This window comes from Diabrotica undecimpunctata, chromosome 5, assembly GCF_040954645.1.
Source record: "Diabrotica undecimpunctata isolate CICGRU chromosome 5, icDiaUnde3, whole genome shotgun sequence".
NCBI classification, from domain to species: domain Eukaryota; kingdom Metazoa; phylum Arthropoda; class Insecta; order Coleoptera; family Chrysomelidae; genus Diabrotica; species Diabrotica undecimpunctata.
Genome location: NC_092807.1, coordinates 122,905,303 through 122,923,848, shown reverse-complemented (window position 1 = coordinate 122,923,848; position 18,546 = coordinate 122,905,303). Strand labels below are relative to the sequence as shown.

Below are 18,546 nucleotides of genomic sequence, written 5' to 3'. Positions count from 1 at the left end.
ATTTTTAATGGAATACACTAATTTTATTTTAATTATGGATTCTGCGTGACTATAATTTGATAAACTCATCTGTTTACAAGCATAATCTCTTGAAAATGTAGACAGAAATGATAAAGAAGATTCTTTTAGGAATTTACACCGGAAAAGATTGCTAAATAAAGGACGTAATTTTTAAAAATTTCAAAGCACAAGAAGTTAGTCATTTTCAATATATGTATTTTAAAAAAATTTTGTCACAAACAACAAAAAAATTTTTATCAAAATAATGAACTAATTGTGTTTTAAATAATTATTAGGAATTCTTATATTTAAAGTAAATACTTTGTAACTTAATTCTGGTTTAATATGCATTTGGTATGGTAGAAAGATAGCTAAGGCATTTGACTCCCTAGAAATTTGGGCAACCCTCAATGCCTTTTAAGCAAAAATAGAGTTGATAACCAATATACAAAAATCATTAGGTATATATACGAAAATTCAATATCGCACGTAAAAACAGAAAAAAAAAGATAAAAATACAGAGAGGGATTAGATTTTATCTTAACCAAGCTTTTTACTTGTGCCCTAGAAGATACGTTTCGAACTTTAGAATGGGAAAATAAAGGAGTGACGATAGAAGGCGAAAACATGAACCACCTGAGATTTTCCGAAAATTAAAAGAATTAGGATTAAAAATAAATCTAGTAAAAACTATCTAACAAATGGATCTCTAGATATAATTGAGAACATTACTCTGGACAATAATAATATAGAAATAGTTGACTCGTATATATACTTAGGACAAAAAATCGAACTGTCAAAGCTTAACCTAAAAGTCGATTTAAATAAAATATGTTCCTTAGCATGGGCAGCGTTTGGAAGATCAGAAAATCTTTAAATAAACTTACCAAATACTTTAAAGATAAAAACTTTCGATCAGTATCGATCATGATATACGAAACAGGAACGTGGGCTTTTAACAACAACTTAGGCCACAACATTTAAGTGACTCAGAGAAGTATGGAACGGAGAATGCTCAATATTAAGCTCAGCGCATATCCAATGAAAAAATATGAAGACGATCAAAAGTAACAGATGTAATCCGAAAGTTTGCCATGTGAAAATGACTGATCACATCAAGTGAATTGTTGGTTGATCATGAACGGATGTAAAAAACGAACAAAAATGATTGGACACAACTAAAAAAAGCTTACATCCAACGATGGATGAAATACATGTTTATGATGATGATAATAGTGAATATGCATTGCAAATTCAATTTTTACTGGTGTTAGTAGTGTTTAAATAATTTAGTCGTTTAAAGAATTTAACTCTGTTTTTAGTTAGATCAGATTTAATTGTAGTCAGATCCAGACTCAAAAAAGTGAAGTATTTGTTTTTAGAAACTTCGCACATTGTTGGATTAATAGGTAATTAAGTTTTAACATTTTGAATGAAAATTATCGACTTATAGATTTGATAGATCATTGATCAGGAATTTATTATCATTATCTGACATATTATTATCATCTTTATGTCATTATCTGACAATATTTGATAAAAAGTTTGTCCAAAATTTTACGCGGAATCTGGAAATACAATACTGGGATGACCATTGAAAATAGCAAAGCAGACTTCCAGTATTACCTAAAGTGGCACTAAACTATCAATGGTTTAGATGATTATTGCCAGGGATAAGTTCTATTATTATGGTCTACATGAAACAATCTGTGTCCGAAAACCTACAACTCACAAAAATACATTACCCATAATAAATTTACGAAAAAACACATCATAGTTGAAATCAGAGCTTTCTTTTTTCTTATAATGTTGCACAAAGCTCTTTACCAATTCTTCCATTTTCCTCATGTACTTTTTTGTATCGCCGTAAGTTTTAATTATCGAAGTTTATTTATAAATTCTACAATATTTGTATACGACGAATATCATGTAGTTGGCGAAAGAACAGTTTTACCTCGTGACAATAAAGATTATAAAAATCTGTTTATTGCGAAATGGAAGGAATACAATTGAATAATGCTCTAAAAAGCTCAGTTATTGAAATTTCTTCAATTGTGTAACCAATATATCAGTTTTATTTTCACGCTGAATTTTTCTTCTTGTCTATTGTATTTTGTAGTTAGAGTTGAATAGAGTATCATTGACACTGATATTAGACACTAGAATCTTTTATTAACAGTAATTTTCAAACGAGAACTACTATCTCAATATCTACTAAATTCATGTGATATAAATATGTATATATACGAATTTGTCTTTTGCGTTACATGTATTAATGTCGGGTATAAAGAATAAATTTTAAACTTGCATGTATTTTAATGGTTTTCGTGTGAGAGAGCGTAATTTGGGTTTTATTGATATTGATTTTAGAATAAAAGCTGCATTCTAAAAATAATATACGTATCGCTTTTATAAAATAAAAACGTTAAAAATAAAATATTGAAACAATCTGAACTTTTGATACAAAAATATTTTGAAAAACAATTGAGATGATGAATTTTTAAAATCTTCGTTCATTATTTTCTTTATTCTATAACTTTACATCTTATCTACAATTTTACTTTGTCTTCACACATTTACTCCCCTTATCGTATTTTCTGCTTTATCTTAAACCTAGTATTTAGTCATGTATCGCTACCCGAGAGTAGTTTCCCTTTTCTCTTTTCAATATATTATATCCATACTATACCGTCCTCTATAATTATACAGATTGACTCTTTGAAAGTTTCAATTAGACCTTTTAGAGAAACTTAAGATTCTTTTAAAATATTAAGAGCCTCCTACCACTTCCGGTTACACCGGAAGTTGACTAAAAATTACTATTTTAAAGGCCCTGTATATTATTACGCATTCCGGTAGAATCTATTCTTCTTCAGTCTGTTTGCATCCACCCCTGGACAAAGGCCTCCCTATGATATCTCTTAAGAATTCTCTCTATATAAGGTTATGCTACCTTACATCGAGTTTTTTCAAAATTTGCCAAAAATGGTCAATTTTATATTGGAACAGTGTCCGATTTGACACCATGTATCTTTATAAATAATAAAATAGCTAACATTTTTTTTACGAGGGTTTTTTGGGTATCGTTCGTTTTGATGAAACTTTTGATACTTGATATATCAATAGACGAAATAAGGAACGCACTGAAGAAAATGAAAAGAAATAAAGCTCCGGGAAAAGACAATGTCATTATAAAAGCTGTATATGTCTATGCTAAAGAGAAACACATACAAGATGGCACTGTTCACTTACACACAATTTATTATACAAAATAGGTGATTCAAAAAACCACGAAAATTACCGACCCACAGCCTATTAAATCGCCTTGACAAGCTACTTACAAGAATAGGTATTGCCAACCTAACGAACGGACGTTTTTAGAAAAAACTTTGGCACTAACGACCACTTCCATTGCATAAAAGGGATTATAGAAAAATCCATCGAATATAACCGACCATTGGTCCTAGCTCTCAAAGACTTTCACAAAGAGATAACGAGACACGCTATCTCTTTATCTCGTTATCCAAACTCTACGGCAGTTCTGGAACATGCTTTCAAAAAATTGGTGTGGGAAGCCAAAGGAATCAATGTCGACGGCGAAATGCTCTCCCACTCCCACCGTGATTTGCGGGCGACATTGTTCTGATAACAGATAACTGGGATCAAAAGAGATTGAAACTATGCTTACTGAGTTAGATCCCGCCTGTAATGAAGTTGGTTTAAACATAAATTTTGAAAAGGCACAATACATGACAAATCTTTTCGGTACCAACCGAAAATCCAAAAGTCGACTGCAACGAAATAGCATTCGTTCATAAATATAAATACTTAGGTCATGAAACTCAAATTGCCCGGGAAACCCAACCCGCTGAACTGCAAAGACCAATCTCTTTAGCATGGGCTGCATATGGAGCTCTACCAGACATCTCGAAGAATAACATGCCAAATTATTTGAAAAAGAAGACGTTCGCCCAATGTATACTCTGTCATAACTTACGGCACCGAAACACTTTTCTGAAGCCAGGAAACAGAAATCAAACTCGGAGTGGCCAAAGAAGAATGGAACGGTCGTTACTTGGACCAAATCTCAGAGACAGGTTCATAAACGAAGAAATAAGAAGAAGAACAGGCGTCACAGATGTCATACAGTGTAATCATGGCTGAAGTGGAACTGGACGAGCCATGTGACAGCAATGAATGAAGGGCGGTGGACCGAAAAAATTACATTGTGGAGACCACAAGCAGACAGAAGAAGCAGAGGTAGACCACCTACACGATGGACTGGCTGCAGGAAGCTCTAGACCGACAGAACTAAAAGATGCCGATGTTCAACTGTGAGAAATCACAAAGTAATTACTTATCGTGGATGTGAGGGAATCGTATTTGTTGTGTTATCACGCATGCTTTACATCAAGTAATCACTTTATAAGCTGTTTACTTTAAGTTGAAACTCGGATAACTATTTTCGTAACATATGGGTATATCATTAAAATTTTTTCAGCTATCGTTAATAATGAAAACTATAATTAATTTGACTAATTTCACTCTTGTTACACTAAACATTTAAACATTTAAAAGTATCATAGTAAAAATACTCACTCGTAAGATCTTGCTCAGAATAGTATTTAGAAGTCGATTCCCTGCTTCTGTCCATATAAGCTCCGCCCTGCATAGAACTTTCTTCTAAGCTGTCATTTCGTACCACCTCTGATTCGGGTTTATCTGGTTTAGGAGGTGGAGTGCGTTTGGGGTCTGTAAGTTTCATAAAGTCGTTGTGGAAGTAATGTAACTGTATAACGGTTACAATTACGAAGAATGTGGGAGTCACCAGCCTTACGAATAATTGCTTCGTCTTATACTGTTCTAATCCTATATCGTGTTGCCTAAAAAAGTTAATTTTGTAAAATTCATCAAATATAATGGACAGCTACAGTTATCAGAAATACGCCAATAGTTGGCGAAAGGTTAAAAATCAGGCCTGGAAGCAATTACAGCCTTAATTATAGTGTTCTTAGTATTTAATATTTATAATGGGAGATCCTTACGGGAGCATTACACGAGACGTAACATACAGATACTAATAAACTCACAGACAGGATTATTGCATATTTTGGTCTTTGTTTGATTTCTTTAAAACCTTTTGCTATTTGTTTACATATCAAATATTGACTACTGGAGTGTTTCATGTATTTTGCAATTTATTCCAAATACAAAAATTAAATATTATGTTTATATGGGACTAAGCTACAATTGACTGTAATTAACTAATGTTTGACGTTACGATTTCCACTCCCGAAATCGTTTTAATAAAACGTACAATATTTGTTTGTGGGTAATATAGCCAGCTCACCTTATACCCCAGTCTGTCTGTGAAAAAATAATCGATTTCACGTAAAAATCGTATGCAGGTTTTTGAATGTTCTAGAAGGTATATGATGAATAGTTGATGACAAATTTTGGAAGACATAAGTACAGCTGATTTTGCTTTGTTTTTTTTTTAATAATCATAAAAAGTGAAAAAAATTTTTGCCAATAAAACGTTTATTATGCATTTTAGAGAAAAATAGATCAAATAAACATTGTTGATCTCAAAAAATTATTTACTTTCTAGATTAAAATACATAAACAATTGACTGAGATAATTGCAGAAAGCCTTTATTTTTGCACAAATTTATAAGAGTTAATAACTTTGTTTTTAGAATAATGAAATGTAATATAACTACTTCAAATTACGGCAATTAATGACTTATTGACGTATGCTAAATCTCAGCTAGATCGGCCGAATAGTTTGTTAGTTATTCAATTTGTTTATCCTGGAGAGCGATTATTTAAATAACTGTACTTACCCAAACAGTGACTCTAGAGGTATTTAGCAGATCGCAATCGATTTTTTGAGAGTTCAATGTAAGATATATTTTTAAAGAATTTCAAAATTTCATCAACATTGTTATTAAAAGACCGTTTAAAAAAGGGCTGACTTTTTAGCTTATAAACATTTATAATAACTTTGTTATTTTTTATGTCACACGCTTGTAAGTAGATTCACTGAAAAGATGCTGAAAAAATACAATCTTTACACATTGATTGCCACAATAGTGAAAAAAGTTCCTTTCGGCTGCAAATATTTGTCTTCTATATACACATACAATTAAATACTTATCATTTATGTACACACACTTTTCTTTTCCAAAAACTGGGATTTGAGTTAGAGATGAGAATCACCATATTATTCACGCGGTCTTGTTAAGTAATATCGTTTATTACAACTGCATGCATCATATGCCGATTCACACAAAAACAAGTCATTTTCTACAAAAATGCATCTTCGCTATAAAAGAATATTCATTTCCAAGCGTTAAGAAAAATGAAAAAGAACAAGAAAAAATTAAAACGTTTGTGTCAGGAATATCTTTCAGATGATGATAATGTACCAATTAAAGATTCCGGTGATTCTACCAAGTAATTCTGATAGTACTTTAGCCAATGAACCAATAATTTAAAAAAAGTAAAATTAATAAATCGACCAAGTACTTTTGGCAGATCAAGAAACAGATCCGATCGTGTAATGGAAACAATAAATGATGTTGAAAGAAATTTAGAAGAAAGTGAAGACGAGGATACAGATAGTGAACATATTGATAGTAGTGATGTAGTGATAATTTATCGTGCACACTATATGAAATTATTGGATTTCACTGAAATATATGTTGGTATAATAGCAGAACTACATGGTGAATATTTTGATAAAAAAGAGTTAATTCTTACTGACGAGGAGGAAAATAAAATAAATAAGTAAAATGTTTTATTGGGATCTTGATTTCCTTCAATTGAATGTTATTAGTATAGCCTTCAGTAGTATATATATATATATATATATATATATATATATATATATATATATATATATATATATATATATATATATATGTTTGTTTTGAGGTTTCCGCGGGAGCTATATGTGCTGTCACTATTTTTCCGGGTTTGACTCCGCGTTTACAACGCGGAGTCAAACCCGGAAAAATAGTGACAGCATATATATATATATATATATATATATATATATATATACATATATATATATATATATATATATATATATATATATATATATATATATATATATATTATATTACCTACAATTTATACAGATAATTATTACACCAGTATTTTTCTAGTCCATAAATTACAAAACAGAAACACTCATTTAGTTGGAACTCTGAGAACCAACCGAAAATAAAATCCCAAACACATAATTGATATAAAATTGCAAAAAGGACAAACACGAAGTAAAGTAAGTACAAAAGAACCACTGTCGACTCACAGAAGACAGTCACAAACCAAAAGTTGTAACTGACTACAATACACATAAAATATACATCGATTTGTCTTACCAAATAAAAAAATACACCACCTCACTGACAGGGGGAGTAAAGTGGTATAAAAAGTTAGCAATTGAAACTGCTTGTAGGTACTGCTTAAGTAAATTCCTATATTTTACACATAAAGAAGTGTCAAATGAGAAAAAAACAAAATTCAAAGAGGTACGCAATTTAATTTAGAAATAAAATATATATAAATATAAATATAAATATATATACTTAAATAAAAAAATAAAAAAGAATTATGCGAAACGCAAAGAATTATTGTTTTTTTTTAATACAAAAATGTACAAAATAAACGTAGTTTTTAAAATGTTGCATTTTTTTTAATAAATTCAAGTTTATGTTAATTTATAATTAAAATAGCAAAGTAAAGCAAGTTTTCGTTAAAAAATAAATAAATAATTGTTGACTTGAGTATTCAGTTTTTATCAGTAACTCACCTTTCAGACAGTGAGAATCAAACACTGGTTCACGTATTTCAGACGCCAAAATTAGTTTCGTGTTGCTTACAGCCGTCTACTTTTAAACTGCATTAACGATACATGGATATGAGAGACCGCAACTGCTTCTCGCAGCTTTTATAATTTTTAATGCATGAGAATGGCTAGTTGATTCTCGTGGCCATAAAGTCATATTATCCATGCAATACGTCATGTTTCTCATGGAAGTGAACGTGTTAAAAAAAATTGAATCGAATCTTCTATGACCAATAGGAACCAAGATCTAGACTTTATGATCCAATTTATAGATGGCATATACCGGGAAGGTATAAAGAAATAGCCCGTTAAAGTGATCGTAGTCGTAACATACCGCCACGTACACATGGAGGGAAGAACTTGCCGAGTTTCGTTTTTTAGAATGGAACTTTTTTTTATTTCATTTAAAATGGAATAATAAGAACTAGGCTATTTTCGCCTGCCGGAAAAATTTAAAATTCCAGAAAAATGAATTACATAATAAAATTTTAATATTTTAATATTATAGTAAAATTCAACTTTTTATGTAAAAATTTAACTAATTGATTTTTCCGAAAAAATAGCACAGTTCTTATAACTTCATCGAGCTCCCGCAATTTAGAAAAACAAATTTGAAGTTCCATTCTAAAAAAACCGGGCAGGCGGTATTTTGCGAGTAAGATCACTTTAGCGGGTATTCATTCTCTCTATATTCCACCTATATAAAACTTAGTTCTTAGTTTATAATCTGTTAAATTTTCAGCTCTCAATGTCAATAAAAAATGGAAATATGATTTTAAGAAAAAAAATTGCCGTTATGGTTTCTATTGGTCATAGAAGGTTCGTTTGTAAGTTTTTGTGTTTTTTACCATCTATTCAGTGAGCCTACTTACAAGCGCCTGACATAAAAAATGTTAAAGTTATTATAAATGTTTATAAGCTAAAAAGTCACCATTTTTGCAAAAAGGTTTTTTTAATAACAAGTTTGATAAAATGTTCAAATATTTTAATATATCTTAAAATTCAACCCTCAAAGAATCGATTAAGATCTGCTAAGTACCTCTAGAGTCACTATTTGGACAAGTACAGTTGTTTAAATAATCGCTCTCCGGGATAAATAAATTGAATAACTTACAAACTATTTAATTAATCTAGCTGAGATTTTAATAACTCCAAATTAATAGCCTTAATTTCAAGTATTTATATTACATGTCATGCAAAAAAACAAAGTTGTTAACATTTATAAATTACTACAAAAATAAGGATCTTTTGCAATTATTTCGTGTTTATGTATTTTAATTTAGAAACTCGGAAATTAAAAAACTAAAGAACTACAACTTTTATTTGAACCATTTTCTCTAAAATGTATAATAAACGTTTTAAAGACAAAACATGATTTTTTCAGTTTTATGATTGTTAAAAAAAAAACAAAGCTAAATCAGCTTTATGTCTTCAAGGATTTTTGTCATCAGCTAGCCCTCATATACCTTTAAGAATCTTTAAAAACCTGGTTAAGATTTTTTCAGCTGCTTTTTTACTGGCCTAATAAGAGAAATAAGTTCGCAAATATTTTTGTAGCGAAGAGTTATTTAATAATGTAAAAACGCTTTTGACACTTCTACGTGTGTACCAAGGCACGTAGAATTTTCCCAAATCAGATATTTTGTACAAACCGTCAAATATGCCTACTGTGATGTTCTACAACGAAGGTAATCACTTAGTAGGTAAATTACATTTTAAGTACGATACAAAATATGTAAAGATATGACTACATTATTAACCTAACGATGTTATAACATTTATACTTACTGCTCGTCTTGTATGTGAAGATATGATGCCCAATAAGAAGGAAATCGCTTGAACTGGTAAGTGTATATTAATATTAATATGATCATAGAATATATAATTACCGTCAACCAAAAACCGAACATTACTTTTCTCCAAGCTCTGAATGAAAACTGAAAAAATAAGCATTATTAGTAATTGCACTACAAATAATAATTATGCTTGATAACAAATAACACTACTTACTTGGAATGACAGTATAAAAAATAAGAACAGAGTCATGTACAAAATTCTGAAAACGGTCATTCTAGAACCGGTTATAGCCACTGCGAATAAAGTTATTGCTACAACCCATATCCAAAATTTAATAAGAAAATGATTGATAAACTGGCCCAATTTGGTCATGAACTTGCTTCCTCCTGTTTCTTGTTCTTTTTTAACGCCTAAAATGAATTTATCGGATTAGAAATATTTTTTTCTTTCCAGATATCAGCTATCGATATTAAAAAATTAGTTCTAAATAAAGAAACAAAACCAAATAGCAATATAAATAAATGAGAAAACATAAGAAATTTCTTCAAATTTAAAAATGTATTGAGAAGAGTCATTAAGTGCCCTAATATCATTAATGTGTTAATCTGCAATAGTGTTCTAATATTTTTAATTTAAAAATATTGGAAGAATATCTACTCATTCTGAAATATCAACTCCATTGTGTACACCTCCTAAAGCCAACGGCAATAAAGAAACCAAAAGCAAATAAAGTTTACAACAAAAATCAAAAAACATTTACATTGCATAATTTCGTGAAAGGAACTTATTGAAGGAACATAGTTTGTACTAAACATCGAAGAAATTATTAGCTTCCCCGTGAATGTCAATTGTTATTACAATCCGATAGAAATCGCTCGAGAATATACTACAGATATACCCGGACCTATTAAAATGTTGACAGAAATCTGATCTAAACTCGAAGAAAGAAGTATCAAAAGCAGAATTACGTGAATAACAGAAACGAAGATACATATACTTTAAGGATAGTTGTGACGATAATATACTCTTATCTTCTAGAGTACGCCTATGTATTAAACAAAACATGTTTTTATACCGTCACTAACCGTATAAAAGACCGAGCAGAAACCCACTCGAGGCATTTTTGGTGTTTTGAACGAAGAATACCTAACTAATACCATACCATACCCTAAATTCATTCTCAAGACTCTATGGGAAAATAATAAAATTAAAAAAGGGATTACAGATGTAGAAGTACATAATAGCTTTCGTGTAGGCAGAAGTATAGACATCATATTTTCTCTATAGCAGGTTATTGAAAAAAGATTAGACCACATCTCAACAAAGACATATGGTAGTGAATATGGGTATGGAAAAACAAGGAATAAACAAAAGAAATAAAAGCAGCACAAGGGCTTTATGAAAATATGATCGTAAACATTAAAACTGGAAACAAATTAACTAGAGAAATTCCTATTACTAAAGGTCCAAAGCAAGGCTACTACACAGCACCTACACTCTTCAAAATATATCTGAATGAGGCACTCAGTGTGAAGAAGAGATTCCCTGTGGCAAATCGTACATCGGACAGACCAATCGAAGAATCCATGTTAGACGAGAAGAACATCGAAAAGCCATCGAAAGGAGAAAAAAACGTCGTCCCTTGCACAACATGTCTCAAATACAGAACATACAATAAACCTAAATCAAACGACGGTCCTAGCTAACATTGAGATGAAAAGGAAACGTGAAATCAGACAATCAATAGAAAGAGAAAAAAATCCTAACAGTCTAAACCAAAGAGATGCTGCTCAAAGGTTTCCAATAACATGGAAAACGGCATTAAGAAAAAAACAAAAATCAATTAGGCAACAAGACCGACGAGTACCACCGCTCCTGCACAGAGTCAATCACAAGAAGCATTGACAAGAACCGTGCCAAGAGAAGCGCGCCAAGATCAACTATATCTTCTTCTTCTCATTGCGCCGTCTCCTTTCGAAGGTTGGCGATCCAAATTGTAGTTTTGGAAACTGCTGCGCGAAAGATCTCTGCGGATGAGCGGTCGAACCATCTCCTCAGGTCTTTCAGCCACGAGTTCTGGCGTCTTCCTACAGATCTTTTGCCCTGTACTTTTCCTTCCAGTATAACTTGAAGTAATTCATATCTTTCGCCTCTCAGCACATGACCCAAGTATTGCATTTTCCTCTCTTTGATTATTCTTAGTAATTCTTTTTGTTTACACATGCGACGAAGTACCTCAACATTAGTAACTCTTTGTACCCATGGAATCCTCAACATTCTTCTGTATATATACATTTCAAAGGCATCTATTCTTTTTTCTATTTCAGAGTCCATTGTCCAACTTTCACAGCCATACAGTAAAAAAAAAACGTAACATCTGATCATTCGGATTCTAAGCTGTAGACTAAGGTCTGATCTTGTAAAAAATGTACTAAATCAACTATATACGGAAAACTGCAGAAAGCACATATAGCTGGAGTGTAAGTGGAGATAGACCCCGTTCATTTTATGAAGTCGATGGATTTACACAGATTTATATAATTGTAATATCTTATGGAATCAATCATTTTATAGTGATTATTGTATATCGTATATCTATCTACACTGTATAACCACTAATAATGTATTACGGTTAATGTGATCTCAATGAAAAAAATATATAGACATTTAAATTATCTACTGTTTATTAATGATCCATAAGCATATAAATTGTAGGTATTTTCTAGATGAAAATCCATACGAAAGAGGTGTAAGAAATACCATAAATGTTTTATTTATAACCGTATATATGGCGGAAAACAATGGGTTAAAAGATACGAGAATAATATTTAAAGTATATCAATACTATATATTCAGCAATTACTGTATATTTATAAGTTAGGTCTTACCTGTAGCAGTTCCAACAGTAACTTGTAAAGGAGCTACCATATCTGCCAAGGCGTTAGTCTGCTTCTGTTCCATTTTTTCATGCATATATTGTCTTAAAGTAATCCAAAACATCACAGTATAAAGACTCTTGACCAACAAAGGTATAAACGCAGGCCCTTCTGGTTTTTTAAATCCTATTTCCTCCAAGTCTACTGAGGACGGTAACTCATCATCGGTAAGTCTTAGAGAATAGATATAGGTCGATAATAATAAGAAGAGAGCATAGAGGACCAGAAATGGACTGGACATAAGCATCCGTTTCCTTTGATTGGGTATAAGCCAGATTAAGTTGGCCCAAAGGAGAAGCACAAATGTTATCCAACTTAGGTATGTTATACTCCATGCCTAAAATAATAATATGGATTAAAAATTCATGTAAATAAAATATATATGCTGATGGCCAAGAAACATACAACACCGAGGACAAATATTTATTTATGGAAGTATACATTATAATATTCTTATTATTTGATATTATAAACAACTTTGCAACGTCATTTTCGTCAAAAATTAATAATAAGTGGCTCCACCTTGATTTGCTATACACTCAGCTACTCTATGGGGCATTAATCGAATTAAGCGATCTATATCATATTGCGAAATACTCATCAAAATTCTTCATAGAGTACACCACAGGTCTTTTAAGTTTGCTGGAGGTCATGGCAATCGATTTAGTTTTCGACTTACCACATCCCACACATTTCAATGGGTGACAAATCAGCAGATCTTGATGGCCACTCCTAAGTTTCTATACTAGATTCTTGTATGAACTCCATGGTTTTACGGGCAATATGAGGTCTTACGTTATCCTGCTGAAAGATCATATTTGGAATGGTTTGTAGGTAGGAATCCAGGCCGTAGAAGAATGTCATGGTTGCGTAATTTGAGAGAGTGGTTTGGCTGTACCACTAATGAACTCTTTAGGTCAGCTGTAAACAAGGTCAGGATAGCCTTGATAATTTCCAATCTATGATAGGAGTGGCACAAGAAGAAGAAGTAGATAGGAATGTAAAACCGGTTGCAGTACTTCATCAATATATCAAAGTGCTGTTAATAAGAACTAGAGGTGATCTACTTCCCAAACATATAGCATCCCATACCATAATGCTTGGTTGTCTTGCTGTATGACGCTCAACGTCCAAGTCTATAATTCGTCTATCGCCTCGAAGACGTTTTTCTCTTATGCGCCCATCAGAGCCACCCAAACAAAACCTAGATTCATAACTGAAGCAGACACAATTCCATTGGCCATTTCAGTTTTGCCGAGCTCTGCACCGTTCTAAGCGTTGAGTCTTATGCTGTGGTGTCAAAGGTAACACCAAAAGCGGACTGTAAGCTCTCAGTCCAATTTCAAGTAATCTTTGATTAACTGTTCATATTAAAACTACCCTTCCTGTGGCTGCAACTAAATTATCTCTTACTTGATGTACACTGTCCCGTCTATTTGTAAGAGCAAGAAGTATAAGAGGGCGCAAATCACGGCTTTGCAATATTCTAGGTTATCCAGATCCTCCACGACCAGCTTCTTCAAACTCTTAACACCTTTGATTAGCAGGAAGTTTCCCGTAGACCAAAACCGGCCTCTTTCATGCATACAGTGCGTCCGTTTTCGAAGTCGCTTTTCGAAAAACAATCCAAACTGACTAAATATTACAAATAAACTAAAGTTAAATGCACAGAAATAAACTATCTTATTTTTTTGTTTTTGCGAAAAACCGAAGAAAAAACTTCTCAAATATAGATAGCGAGGCAAAAACTTTATATTTTTACATAAGACTTACAAAGAAATACTTTTGATCCAAATAAATAACCGTATACAAAGTGTTGCATTTTTTCTGGCTATCAGTATAATTACTATAAATATTTCGTTTTAAACTAAATGATAAAAGCAAGAATACCAAACAAATGATACAAAAAACGAAAATTACTTTGTAAACAATATTATAAAACGCGTCACATCTGAACTAATTAAAAGATAAGTTTAGACAACAAAATTTTATTTTTTCTGAAAAACCATGAACCAGTATGTATATATATATATATATATCTGTAAGTCTAGTTGATAGTTCTCATAGTTTTGCATTGCAATATCTTCTATAGGTATAGAAACGAGAAGTGGAAATAGAAGTGTACAGAAGAAACGCAAGAGTAATATTTTAAATTCAATGTAAACAGATCCAATACGTACAGCTATATAAACCAATCAATGTATAGAAATAAAAAAAATACTCTACCGATAATAATCCTGCTGACAATCTCAAATTCTTAAAGTGAGCTACAAACAATATTTAGTGTCTAAGAATTTCGACAAACAAGGCGAAGTTAAGAATGAGTTACGAAATGAGTTATTTAAATTAAGTAGTTTGTTACACAAGTGTCGAGAAAGATGGAGAAATTGCTTACAAAATTGATAGGTTTCAGTATATATACGGAACGATTCACAAAAGACTAAGGAACAAAACAAGGTACTTATGGATGAAACGTAACCACTGGTACGAACAAATGAGAATAACAGGAATGATCTGCGAATTATCGTAAAGTACATTCATTTAGCAAATTCCCATCAGTAAATATGAGCACGTGTTGATATTCGCCGTCTCATTCGTCAAGAGGCTATTAAATATAATTTATTACCTTAAGCCAGCCAGATTCTCATGTTACAGATCCCAACTTGCGAGCATTTTCAATTCAAATTGTATCGTGTTGATTTTTAAGTTAATATATTGTGTTATATTTATGTTATTAGTTATTGTTAAGTTATTTACTGGTCGTGTTATTTTTTAGAGTTTAGTTTAATTGTGATATAATGATTAAATTTCAAGAAATTCTTACACTATCAGTTTCAAAAGTAAATATTTTTAAAAATCATATGATACATAGGTCGTATATCAGTACGACCCTGTTTGGCTTACACGTGGTTCTATTGACGATTAGGAATTTGTAAAATGAATAGGGTTTAGGTCACCTTACAAAACACTGTCGTCCCACATGAATAAAAAAAAGAACAGTGTCACCAAAGGCCATAATAGACTTTGTTAAACTATAAACCACAATAGATCTCTTAGGTCGAGTAGAAGGGTGATGTACCCACTTATATGAAACTAACCTAACCTAAAACCTACTGGTCTATGAATACTTGTTTTGAAATTGTTCTGCAATTTCATTTACATTATGATTTGATTTTTTCTGCATCTATTTTGTTTCGACTAATCTTTATTATATAAAGTGGTTCAGGAACAGACGATAAGGAGATATTATTTTTTGAGTATTCCATACTTTGATGCTAGATTAAGCGAATTATGTTTAAAATTTTAACTCTAGCAACGTAATAATATGGAATATTGACAAAAGTTAAAATGTATAAACATACATAATATGATATTGGTCTTTTGATCGATTAAAAATTAGAATTTAGTGGTTCTGGGATTGATTGCAAATATATAAAAATTAAACTTACCATCATGATTATATTTGTTGCTATGTACGATGATCGAACTACATATTGCATAATGGCATCCAGCGCAAAAATAATGTTGTGAAACAGAGTAAAATCGTATTCTTCCTCTTCTTCTTCTGAAAAAGAAACCGTACCTATGTTCGGAACAAATTAATAGTCAGAAACGTAACATGTAACACAAATTATTTCTACGATTAATTTAAAATGACATTAAAAACGACATTAGTTACAAACAAAAATTTACCAAAAACATCCATAGGTATATCCTCGTTTTCACCAGTCACGGTTACACTTCCAGTAGAGTCCTGGAAAACCCTTCCAGTACTGCGTTTCGACCGCCTAGTTGGGCCTCGTAATAACTAAAATAAGGCAAATAGTATAAAGAAGTATGCTTGGAAACGTTTATATTTCTTAAACTTGAGTTACATTAACACTTGTTGCTGAAAAGTATCTTGTTAGTATAATTTGAAGGGAAACATGTTTTTTTTTTAATTAGGTCCTTAGAATCTTTAAAAGCTACACCATTGCTACGTAGAACATTATTTCACGAAATATGATTGGATATAATGCCAGACAACTCTTACTATTATGCGCAACGTGTTTGATTGAATCAAAAGGAAATCCACATCTATCCAGAACTTCGTTGTATAATATCTCGAATTCACTCACAGGCGATAACACAGGCTAGGGTAACGGAAAAGAAAATCCACCGCAAAAAGAAGAAAGAAAATATGAACAAAGAACTACAAGGTCTAAGTAGGCCAATAGAGACGAGAAAATTTTACCATAAACTGAATAAAAGTAAAAAATAATTCAAACAAAAGCAGCAAAGAGATAAGGAGGGTAATATATTGACAGAACAGCAAGAAAAACTAAGAAGATGGAATTCCTGAATGCGAACGAAAATGTTTTAGAATATATTGCAATATTAGATGTTCGTTTGTAATACTCGATTTAACGTTTTTTATAAGAACATTGTTTTTAATGATTATGCGTTCTTTATATGCCATACGCGAAATAAAAAATAAATTCTCCGCTTCTTCACCGCTGACACGCTTCTTGGTAAAACTCATAGGGACAGCTAAATTATATGATAACTTAACTATCATCACGCGTATGACTCATTTCATTATTTCTTTTCTGGAGTATAACATTTAATTACGTAGAACCTGATCTTGAGGTCAGTTTGTATTTATTCTTCGTTGGGATGATATACACTGAACTAAGTCATTTGTTTATACTGTTACAGTGTTTTAGAGAAATAATCATTAAAAATAGCAGGCGGGCGTCATTTTGTACAATTATTCTTTTAAATAGAATCATCTGGCAAGTAATGCATAATTTGTACAAGCTTTTGTGTCACTCAATCTGTTCCTAAATGATATTATCGTTCCATTAACAAATATTAACCTTGTTGTTTAATGTTTAATAGCGATAGTGAAGAAAAAAAGGATGGATTAAACCTAATAATTTGATACCCTTCCGCTATGCAAAACATATTAAGATATGTTATTAAGAAAAGTTATTAATTAAAGTAGGGCCTGCGTAGCGCAAGTGATAGGATGCTTGCCTCGCATACCGGTGGTCCGGAGTTCGAATCCTACCGCCGGCAAGAACAACTAGACATTTTTAAAAATGTTTATAGGCCCCAGGTCGACTCAACCTGAATAAAATGAGTACCTTGGGTAAAACCAGGGGTAATAATAGGCGGTTGAAGCGTAGCACTGGCCATGTTACCTTCCTTGTATACCGTAGGCCCTAGATATAGCAGACTACCCTGCTATACTCCCAAAGCCGCGAGCGGTATAAAACGGGAGACTATTATTATCCAGATTTAGCCATACGGCTCACACTCCCTCTAAGGGGAAAATTCACTCATCCCAGATACCTACGGTATCAAAAGGATTGAGCTCTGGTGGGAGTCTTTCCATGTTATCGAGTCCTAGGTGACTTGGTACATCGGTGTATCACCCAAAAATTTTCGAACGCATCTGGACGTCGAAAGTAGCACAGCTTTCTGCATGATCTTATATAGATGTTCATTTAGACCCAGCTTTCTTATGTTTTCTAGAAGGTTCTTCGGGATGACTCCAGTGGTAGAAAGAATAATAGGTATCGTCTGGGTACTTTCCATTCTCCATTGTCTCCTTATTTGTATTTCCAGATCTCTGTACTTGGCGATCTTTTCGTTGTACTTAACACGCAGATTATTGTTGTTAGGTATCGCCACATCGATTGGTGTTGTTTGTCTTGTAAGTTTATTAACTAGCACGAGATCTGGTCTGTTATGTGCTACAGTTTGGTCTGTGAGCACAGTGCGATCCCAGTATAGCTTGTAGTTGTCATTCTCAAGCATACTCTCAGGAACGTATTGATAATATGGGAGATGGTTTGTTTGTAGAAGTCCCAGTTTAAAAGCTATCTCTTGATAGAGGATCTTTCCTACTGAGTCATGCCGTTCCTTATAGTCAGTTGCAGCAAATGCCTGGCAGCCCCCGGTAAGATG

The 18,546-nt window shown here is 32.2% G+C and overlaps 1 protein-coding gene across 1 annotated transcript in view; it reads right to left on the bottom strand.

The window, feature by feature from the left end:
* The window catches only part of LOC140442458 (piezo-type mechanosensitive ion channel component-like), a 231,425-nt gene that overhangs the window by 112,296 nt on the left and 100,583 nt on the right, over window positions 1-18,546 (bottom strand). Inside the window, 6 exon segments of the mRNA XM_072533528.1 lie at window positions 4,600-4,883; window positions 9,647-9,795; window positions 9,869-10,065; window positions 12,544-12,928; window positions 16,041-16,156; window positions 16,285-16,399. Of these exon segments, the coding sequence (XP_072389629.1) occupies window positions 4,600-4,883; window positions 9,647-9,795; window positions 9,869-10,065; window positions 12,544-12,928; window positions 16,041-16,156; window positions 16,285-16,399 (1,246 nt within the window).